The 10,548-nt window shown below is 45.3% G+C and overlaps 1 protein-coding gene across 1 annotated transcript; it reads right to left on the bottom strand.

The window, feature by feature from the left end:
- Positions 1 to 4,562: 4,562 nt before the first annotated feature.
- LOC309601799 (serine/threonine-protein kinase PLK2-like) lies at positions 4,563 to 10,033 on the bottom strand (the record flags this gene model as incomplete). The annotated part of the gene is made up of 14 exons (XM_082334930.1): positions 4,563 to 4,754; positions 4,876 to 4,986; positions 5,082 to 5,211; positions 5,302 to 5,542; positions 5,804 to 5,927; positions 6,557 to 6,654; positions 7,075 to 7,222; positions 7,316 to 7,514; positions 7,741 to 7,836; positions 8,245 to 8,332; positions 8,614 to 8,743; positions 8,938 to 9,054; positions 9,190 to 9,297; positions 9,815 to 10,033. The coding sequence occupies 14 exons, from the start codon at positions 10,031 to 10,033 to the stop codon at positions 4,563 to 4,565; spliced, it is 2,001 nt and encodes a 666-aa protein (XP_082191056.1).
- Positions 10,034 to 10,548: the final 515 nt, after the last annotated feature.

Raw genomic sequence — 10,548 nt, forward strand, 5'->3', positions numbered from 1 at the left:
GAAAAAAAAACCAAACAACATGGGTTGAGATAAAAACAGTTTAATAGGATAGCAAAGGAAGAGAAAATAATAATAATAATGATGATAAAATAATATACAAAACGAGCGATGCACAATGGAATTGCTCACCACCTGCTGACTGATGCCAAGCCAGTCCCCGAGCAGAGATCACTGCCCCCCAAACAACTCCCCCCAGCTTATATACTGAGCATGACATCATATGGCATGGAATAGCCCTTTGGCCAGTCTGGGTCAGCTGTCCTGGCTGTGCCCCCTCCCAGCTTCTTGTGCACTGGGCAGAGCATGGGAAGCTGAAAAGTCCTTGACTAGTGTAAGCACTACTCAGCAACAACTAAAACATCAGTGTGTTATCAACATTATTCTCATCCTAAACCCAAAACACAGCACTATACCAGCTACTAGGAAGAAAAATCAATGCTATCCCAGCTGAAACCAGGACAGCATCCATCCCTTATTCTATACCATCTATGCTATGCCCAGGTCCTACCCTTTCCAATACATTCCAATTAATCACCACCACTTTTCCAGTCTTCTGATATATATACACACACACATAGATATAATTTCCTTAGTCTATAGGCTATCCCTCTAAAACGTTTGTCGAGTTCATTTAGTCCATGACTTTGGGCTTCATCTGTCATAACAGTCCTTCAGGGCAGGAGAGATGGTGTGTGGTGTTGGATTGTTGCATACTGAAGCCAGTTCTGGTTCCATCACCTCTGCAGTTTGCTCAGTTTCCTCAAAGTTCATTCTTCATTAATCTGGGTGATTCTTACTGTATACTGTTGATATGGCATATAGCAACCATAGTAGTGATGACATCCAGTATTATATAGCAACTAACATCATACCATTCAGTTCATTGGCTATTTTCACCCAAAATCAAATCCCCTTGAGGTACACATCAGACTTCCCCATCCTCCCGCATCACCCACCAAGTGCACCCAGGTCCTTGAGCAAAAGCAATCCCACGAATGGGCTTTCCTTTGACTGAGGCGGGAGTAACCCAGACTGTCTTCCCCAGCATATTTTTTAGGTGCACTACAGGGACTTTATCCCCCTCTACAGTACATAAAAGTTTTGACTGGGCAGGGCCAGCTTGATTGGCAGATCCCCTAGTGTTGACTAACCAGGTGGCCTTTGCTAAATGTGTATCCCAGTGTTTGAATGTCCCACCGCCCAGTGCTCTCAGTGTAGTCTTTAACAGTCCATTGTATCATTCGATTTTCCCGGAGGCTGGTGCGTGATAGGGGATGTGAGATACCCACTCAATGCCATGCTCTTTGGCCCAGGTGTCTATGAGGTTGTTTCGGAAATGAGTCCCGTTGTCTGACTCAATTCTTTCTGGGGTGCCATGTCGCCATAGGACTTGCTTTTCAAGGCCCAGGATAGTGTTCCAGGTGGCGGCATGGGGCACGGGATATGTTTCCAGACATCCGGTGGTTGCTTCCACCACGGTGAGCACATGGCGCTTGCCTTGGCGGGTTTGTGGGAGTGTGATATAATCAATCTGCCAGGCCTCCCCATATTGATATTTCAGCCATCGTCCTCCATACCAGAGAGGCTTGAACCACTTGGCTTGCTTGATTGCAGCGCATGTTTCGCATCCATGGATAACCTGTGCAATAGCGTCCATGGTCAAGTCCACCCTTCGATCACAAGCCCATCTATATGTTGCATCTCTTCCTTGATGGCTTGAGGTGTCATGGGCTCATCAAGCTATAAATAGCTCCCCCTTATGTTGCCAGTCCAGGTCCACCTGAGCCACTTCAATCTTAGCAGCCTGATCCACCTGCTGATTGTTTTGATGTTCTTCAGTGGCCTGACTCTTGGGTATGTGAGCATCTACGTGACATATTTTTACAACCAGGTTCTCTACCCAGGCAGCAATATCTTGCCACATTGCCTGTCGCAAGGGTTGGAGTAGCAGCGATGCTTGTTGCGGGGGCTGGAGTAACCGTAGTGCCTGTCACCGGGGTTTGAGTAGTAGGGGTAGAATGTACTGGATTCGCATGGCAAGGTTTTGGTAGTGGGGGGGCTACAGGGGTGGCTTCTGTGAGAAGCTGCTAGAAGCTTCCCCTATGTCCGATAAAGCCAACGCCAGCTGGCTCCAAGACGTACCCACCACTGGCCAAGGGCAAGCCAATCAGCGACAGTGGTAGCACCTCTGGGATAACATATTTAAGAAGAAAGGAAAAAAAAACACAAACTGTGCAACTGCAGCTGGAGAGAGGAGTGAGAATACATGAGATGAAAAACCCTGCAGATACCAAGGTCAGTGAAGAAGGGGGGGGAGGAGGTGCTCCAGGCACCAGAGCAGGGATTCCCCTGCAGCCCCTGGTGAAGACCATGGTGAGGCAGGCTGTTCCCCTGCAGCCCATGGAGGTTAATGGTGGAGCAGATATCCACCTGCAGCCTGTGGAGGACCCCACCCCAGAGCAGGTGGATGCACCCAAAGGAGGCTGTAACCCTGTGGGAATCCTGCACTGGAGCAGGCTCCTGGCAGGACCTGTGGACCTATGGAGAGGAGTGCACGCTGGATCAGGTGTTCTGGCAGGACCTGTGATCCTGTGGGGGACTCACGCTGGAGCAGTCTGTTTCTGAATGACTACACCCCATGGAAGGGGCCCACGCTGGGGCAGTTCATGAAGAACTGCAGCCTGTGGGAAGGACTCACATTGGAAAAGTTCATGGAGGACTGTCTGCTGTGGGAGGGACCCCACCCTGAAGCAGGGGAAGAGTGTGAGGAGTCCTCCCCTTGAGGAAGGAGCAGCAGAGACAATCTGTGATGAACTGACTGCAACCCCCATTCCCCATCCCCCTGTGCCACCCCGTGGGAGGAGATAGAGAAATCAGGAGTAAAGTTGAGCCTGAGAAGAAGGGTGTGGTGCAGGGAAGGTATTTTAAGATTTAGGTTTTTTGTCATTATCCTACTCTGATTTGATTGGTAATAAATTAAGCTAATTTCCCCAAATTGAGTCTGTTTTGCCCGTTGATGGTAATTGGTGAGTAATCCTCCCTGTCCTTATCTCAACCCACGAGCTTTTCATTATATTTTCTCTCCCCTGGCCAGCTGAGAAGGGGAAGTGATAGAGTAGCTTTGGTGGGCACCTGGCATTCAGCCAGGGTGAACCCACCACAGAAGGCAATTGCTCTAATATATGTACTTTTATTATCAGTAGGATTGCAGTAAGAGGCAACCCATCCTTATGTGGTCCTCAGCTTTAGAGAATTTATGGCATACCATAACTGATCTTCAGTCTTAATAACACCAGCAGTTGTCTTATGTTACCCATTTGGTAGAGTAAACCCAACGTTTATACTAAATCAGCCCTTAATCTTCTCAGCAGTTTTTATTTTACTTTAATGGGGTTGCCATTTAACCGAGGGTAAAAAGACACATAAAATAGAGCAGCAGTGCACCTGATAATGGTAGAATGAATTGTCTATACCCCTCACCTGTTTGAGTTGTCAGGATACTTTAGTCCCTTAGTAAATAAGAGCAATGCTTCCACAGCAAATAAAAGGAGGAAGCTTATACAGCTCTAGTTATCACAACTACTTTCCAGAGTATCATCCAGAAGTAAGGAGTTTGTTACATTAGTGTAAGACATCAATATCAGTTCTGGGATGTAATACCATGAAGAGGTCCCTACTTTTGTTTTTAGCCCCTAGGAAGATAACAGAGTGTCAAGGCCTACATCATTACTTTGCAAGCTTCATCTACAGTTGCTTTAGGGTTGCTGCTATAATTAGCAGCAGCAATTGGTGTTTGTAACTATGATTGTGCATAGACATGGACAGATTGCTCCATTTTAGAGCCTGTCATTCATATTCTGACCTATAGCAGACTTTAAAATAGCATAAGAAAAGCAGACCTGCAAGATTTTTGGGAACACTAAGCAAGGCATGTTAAGTTGTATTGTAAAAGAAGTGAAGAATGATGCTTCAGATTTCCATTCTCTTTATTCCCAACAAATTTTTATTTAAAATGCCAATGTCCAAAAATAATAAAAAAAAAAAGTGTTGTGTAATAAATACTTCACTTTAAGCTGTAATAAAAAAAAAAAAATTTAACAAGGAATGCCCTTTGCCACCCACAAGTGTGGGCATTTTTGAAAAATAAGGGGAAAAAAAAAGTATGGCCATAGTTCAGTTAAGCAGCCAGAAGCTGCTTATTACAGCTATTCCACAGTAATGAAGCTCTCCCTTTCCAGATGCATATTCACAGTTTAACTCCAGAAATGCTCTCTTACAGAGCAAGTAATCATGTTCTGCTCAGAGGTCAAGTCAAAAATATCTTTAACACACACATGAAGCAAGGAAAACTATGGTCTGAAGAACTCCTTGTCACACCATTTTCGTCCAACAGTAGGTTTAGGCTTCTGTCCAATAGATAGATGTGTGCCCAGCACACTAGGACAGTCAAGTTTTTGTACTACCACACATCCATCATCATCAACATAGTAGTTGCTCTACCATCTCCAGTGTAGATTGCACAGTGAACAAGAGGGTCCGTTTGGTTTAACGAGTCAGTCCCTTCAGTTACATCGCTGCAGCAGCATGTTTAGAGCATATTCCATTCTGTGTTTTAGTTCCAACAAGCATCCAGAAAACAGAAGTGTTGTCAGATAAAATGTTGTGGATATCCTCTCTTCATTGATGTAGGTAAGGAGATACTCCTCACTCTGATTGCAAATTATGATTTTTGTGTGATCATGATAGAAGTTCACCTGCAAAAGAGAAGAGAGTTCCTGTTTGTATACTTTCTCCTCTCAGTTTCTGGCACTTATCCGGTTTTATTACAATAAAGTATTTTAGAAACACTTTCTCGGGTGATGCTATCAAACTTACTTGAAATGTGCCATCATTGAAGAGCATCATTAATGCTTTATCAGATTTAAGCCACTGTAAGAGGTAAAGCCTGGGCCTGTGTACATCTGTTAGGCTGGGAAGATCTCCTCCCTAGGAAAGGGAACAGACACTACATTAAGCACTCAGTTCATGTTTAGCGCAAGGTCCATTTTTACAGCTCAAGATCCAGAAGGTGCTGAACTTACATCCATGAGGTTCTCCTCCATGTAGTGAGAGAAATACTTCAGTACAGTTACTTGGCTAATGAACTGTTCAGGAGCCTCTGTGGCTGAGAAGACAGAGCATTGGCCTAGCTTAGCATAATAGTGGACTGTCCTGTAAGAAGAGAAAGTAAGAAGGTCAGACATAAAAGCATTTCAAGTTTAAACTGCCTTAGTTAGTTGTCAGTTTTGTAATCATTCTTACTTTTTGTCTGGCTGAAGGCTCATATGCACCCCGTTATTGAAAAGGACACCAACAGTGTGATCTGACAGCTGGTACCCAAAGCCATGCTTGTTAGAATAGTCCACCCATTTTGTAACCCACTGGAAGGATGCTGTCAGATGTTCTTTGGGAATGCTGTCTGCTTCTGGCATGTTCTCCAGACATCCTCTCAATACCCTTGCGACTGTATCGGCAACACTTCCCATAGTACTGTCTTCCAGGCCTGAAAGGAAAGGATTATTAGACTGACAAGAGCACACAGAGCAGGCTTTAATTCTAAACCTTTCAGTATCTAGATTGTAATTTTAAGTTTAGCCTTTATGGCTTTCTAGTTTTAATTCTTCAAAAATATTGGCTGTAAAATTTAGAGCATCAAAAAGAGGGGGTGGGGATGAAAGCAGCTGTTTGTTTCAAGCTTCCAAGACATGAAGAAAGTAAAGGTGGGATTTAGAATTAGAGATTACATTTTGCTGCACTTACTTACATTCACTGCTACTGCTGCAGCTTCCCAAAGTTCCTCTGACTAACATCCGAATAGAGTCTCTAATCTGCTTAGTTTCTGGTAATGCTCCCAGCGTGGCTACTGTTGTGATAAGAGGTTGGATCTCCTATAAGAGATGTGAGACATGTAAACATAAAACATAACACAAGACAAGGCTTATACACAAGTTTTGCATGGCTCTCCTGTCTCTCAACAAATGATCAATTCTAGGGAAACTGGTATTAATATTTCCAGCAAGTACAAAAAGCTGCTGTTAGACTGAGCTTTAAGCAGCATGCCAGGTCTTTCCATTCTTTAGATCTTCAATTTGCATCTTACATGCTATTAATCAGTCCTCTGCTCTCCTGCCCTAGCAAGGGAACAGCTGCATGCAGGCCTGAACACCAAATGGTAAGAGTTAGATCTCAGCAATTTATTCTTTAATAAGTCTTAGTTAATCATGAACTGAAGCCCTGTATTTGGAAAGAGCACCTGGCAGACAAGTTTCCACACAGATGACAATGGAGTCTAGGCAGATACTATAATTACTCAAAAGACAAAACTGATAGTCTCTCTACAAAGGCTACCATACCTTGGTGAAGCTTGGTTAATCCCTGTTAAAGCAACTTTGCTAATCGTTTAAGCTTGATTATGCTGTGTACAGCCCCAGCTCTGATATCCAAGTCAAATATAATTTAATCATAGCTACTCCACCCAACTGTTATTGAATTCTAATCAAACTGCACTTGCATTTACCTCATCTGTTCTGTGTTTGTGGGGCTGCTGGGTTATCAATGTCATCTTCAAATCATGCCTGAGCTTGTAGATTTCTTCATCTTCTTTAGCTAGTCTGTCTGTAATACAAGAAAAATACTTAACACTGCATCTGGAAGTGCTGTTAAATTACAGAAAGCCTAACAAGTTAGCTGCAGAAAGTGTATTGTCTCCCTCCAGTAGCTTCTTCTAAACCTGCCATAGTCTCCCAGAACAGCAGTGCCATTATACACAGATCACTGAGACTAAACTTTAGTGGACATTACATTCTAACAGATGGCCAATATAGACTGTCAGTATGCCATAAGAAGCATTTACTTATGTAAGTTGGCATAGGTTGCAGGCTACCATCTATGCTTATCGATAAAGACATCAAAACTAAACCAAGGAAGCACCAAGATGTAAATACAAGTGCTGCACTGCTGTCTCATAGCTGTACATTACTAGCATGACATTGATGGCATAGAGATAAGTTTCAAACATAGCTATAGTCCACTTACTATGTGTGTCAAAGTATCTGGCTTTATCCTTTTTACCACCAAAGAGAGCAGCAGCTGCTTTTTTGAAGAAATTTTTAGCAGGGCTTGCCAAATGGAAATCAGGAATGGTGTGACAACAGCTAGCAGAAAGTCTGTCGGGTGTAAAGCCCTGTGGAAATGAGATTCAAAAAATAATTTTTAGACCACAGGGTGCATTTTTAGGGTGGATATTTTTTCAACCAGAACACTAAACAATGCAAACCCGTAAGAAAAATTCATGTCGAATTATTTCATCTAAACTGGGACGGTCTTCAGGATTTTTTGACAACATGCTAGCTATTAAGTGTTTTGCAGGTGCCAAGAGAGATGAAGGCAGGCTGTATCTTGCTTCCCTTATGCATCTGTATGTTTCTTTAAGATTTGTGGTCTCAAATGGGGGTCTTCCCAACAGCATTGTATACCTGTTTAAAAGCAAAGGAAACCAATTTTATTTATTTTACACACCCACAATACTTATCTACAACTACTGAGAAGGTTTTATCAACCTCCTAACAAGGAGAATTTCTGCACTTGGGTTAGACATATATAAAGGATTGCAAACTGATGCAGTACTGCATCCCCTTTGAACTCTTAAAAGCCTAAGCCAGTGATAGAAATATTTCATTTCAAAGGCAGTGAAGTACTTACATTACACAGCCTAAGGCCCAGATGTCAGATTCACAGCTGTGCCCTTGTTTGTTGAGGACTTCTGGAGAGAGGTAGTTTGGCGTGCCACATATTGTTCTGCAAGTTAAAGAGGCCACAGAGCCAGTTAGTATTTTAAATAGAAAGAGGAGAGAAACTATTTTTTATCAGCCAGGTTTTCCTCTCAAGTTCAGACAAGAGCTTAAAGACTCCTAAAGAGGAGTTGTATGAATATTAATAGTGTAGATGTGTTTCATGGTGTCTTCATGATACAGGACCAGCAGACTCATATCAGCACTATTAGTCAGTCAGGTACCGGTCTCTGGCACTTGCTATTATTCAAATACTCAGAGGAAAGCAGAAATCAAAGTATAGCAGCCTATTTTCTAGAAGGGGAAATCCTGATCCCAGAAGCAATTAGCTTTTGCTATGGAACAGGATCTCTCATTTCTAAATAAATTTGGTTTTGTTTACTATTAGACTTTACATTTTCTTTGATGCTCCTACCTCCTCCTGTACTCCAGTGGTTCCAGCCTAGCTGCCAAGCCAAAGTCACCCAGTTTCAGTTCCATGTTCTCATTAATGAAGAAGTTGCCTAGCAGACAGAGAAATTCCAGTTAGTCCTTTTCTTGCAGGGTAGGAATGCATTTGCCACAGGTGCTGAGTCATACTTTGTTCAAAGCCAAAAGCTAGCCAGGATTTTTTTTTTTTTTAATAGGACTACTTAATGTCATCCCTTAGCACTCCAAGTTTCCACTGTAAAGACAGACTGAGCTGATTCTATTAATTAAGCTATCGCCATACAAGTGGTAAAGTAGTACACTTTTCCAGCCCTGTTAGCATTGTATTTTGAAGTAGGCAAGGTACAGAACTTACCTAGTTTAAGATCCCTGTGCAATATTTCCTGTTCATGAAGATACTTTAGCCCTGACACAATTTGCCTGAGGTAGTATCGTACTTCTGGTTCTGTCAATACCTTCCTTGCTTTTAAGATGTGAGCCATTGACTGCAAAGGAAAAAACAAAGGCAGAAATGTCACTGAACATTCACGCACAAGATTCACCTTAAGCAAAAGTAAATCAATGCACGGAGAAGTGACAATTAAAGAAGCCATGAAAAATACCTTTTGCACATCACACATTTAAATTAGTTACAGATTCTAGGTAAGTAAATACTGGATTTCTCACAGTTGATGCTCACCCTTCTACTGCAGTACTCCAGAAGAATGTAAATATTTTCTCTGTCTTCAAAATAGTGGTAAAACTGTACAACATGCCTATGATTAAGCATTCTGTGCAGCTCAATCTCTTTATCAATCTGAAGAGACAAAAGGAGGGGGGAGTGTTGTTGAGCAAACAGCTCTATCAGAACCATTTCAGAAAAACGGTTGGGCAATCCAGCACACACAGAGTTTGAGGAAGAAAAAAAAAAAAGTCATTCATGCACACACACCTTTTCCCTTTGATGAGGTTTTGCTACTCTGCTGTGAGGAATGATTTTTGCAGCGTAAACTTTATTTGTTGTCAAATCTGTCATCTCATAACACTTGGCAAATCCACCCTAGAGAGACATATGAGAAAAAGGCAATTATACCATGCATGAAAGAAGTCCCACACTTAGTCATTCACTAGCTCATGTATTCGTCAAGAAGCATAACTTCCTTTGCACAGGACAATTTGGTCTTAGGTTCATCGCCTATCTGAAGGTTCGTGTTGCGGCTTCTCCCCCCCCCCCCCGCATGCAACAAAGTCATTTTTGTAGGCTTGCCCGAGCTGAAGGCACGATTGCGCTTGTATTTATGTGCAGAGATGAATCGGGGGCAGGAACCACTGCGTGTGGACCGGAGCAACGCAGGGACAAATCGGACCCCGTCCAGGTTGAGGGGCAGCAGTGCGGCAAACTCCAACATCCTCCCGGAGAAAAGCAACCCGTCCCGAGGGCTGGCGCCACAGAAGCAGCGCCCGCCGCACCCGCACCGGCGCTCCACACCGCGGCAGCAGTCCGCCGAGGAGGGCGACCGGGCCGGGGCACCCCCGCCGCCACCCCGGGAGGGCACGGGACCCGCCACGGCCGTTACCTTTCCGAGCACCTTGCCGCAGCAGTAGCGCTTCCCCATCGTGGGGTCGGTTATAATTCGGGAGACCTCAGCGGCGGGGTGGGAGTGCTGGTGCGGCTGCTCCTCTGTCTTCTTCCTCCGCGACTCATCACCGGCGGTTCTGCCTGGCTCCGCCTCGCGGCCCTTGACGACGACACCGCCGCCGCCCGGCGAGTAGGCAGTGGTCCGCAGCAGCTCCATCACCGCGCCTCACCGGCCCGCTCAGTCCATCCGACGTAACGTGACGCTCCCAAACCAGAGTATAAGCCCTGCTCGTCCCTTATATCTTGGCGGCGGCTCCGCCCCGGTGCTGCGGAACGGCCTCCGCCGAGACCCCGCTCCGCCCCGGCGGCGCGGCCGCCCGCGGAAGCCGCCCGGCCCCGGGCTGCGGAGCGGACCGTGGGGAGGTGGGCCGGGCCGGGCCGGGCCGGGCCGGACCGGACCGCCCTGCCCTGCCGAGTCGTGTGGCTGGCGCGGGACCGAAGCGACGCCGGCCGGGACGGGGGGAGGCTCGGCGGGAGCTGCTTTGCGGGACAGGAGTTAAACCCTGCTGGAGTCCCGGGGGCAGCCGGGCTGGGCGCCTTGGGGTAGCCCTGCAAAGCGGTCCAGCGGCAGCGGCTGCTCTGCCCACCACCACCCCCGGGTGGAAACTCTGCAAGAGGAACGCAAGGTCTATTTTCCTAACTTGACTGCTGCTCTTTGTGGGGCAGCAGAAG

This window comes from Platalea leucorodia (assembly GCF_965183815.1).
Source record: "Platalea leucorodia genome assembly, chromosome: W".
Taxonomy (NCBI): domain Eukaryota; kingdom Metazoa; phylum Chordata; class Aves; order Pelecaniformes; family Threskiornithidae; genus Platalea; species Platalea leucorodia.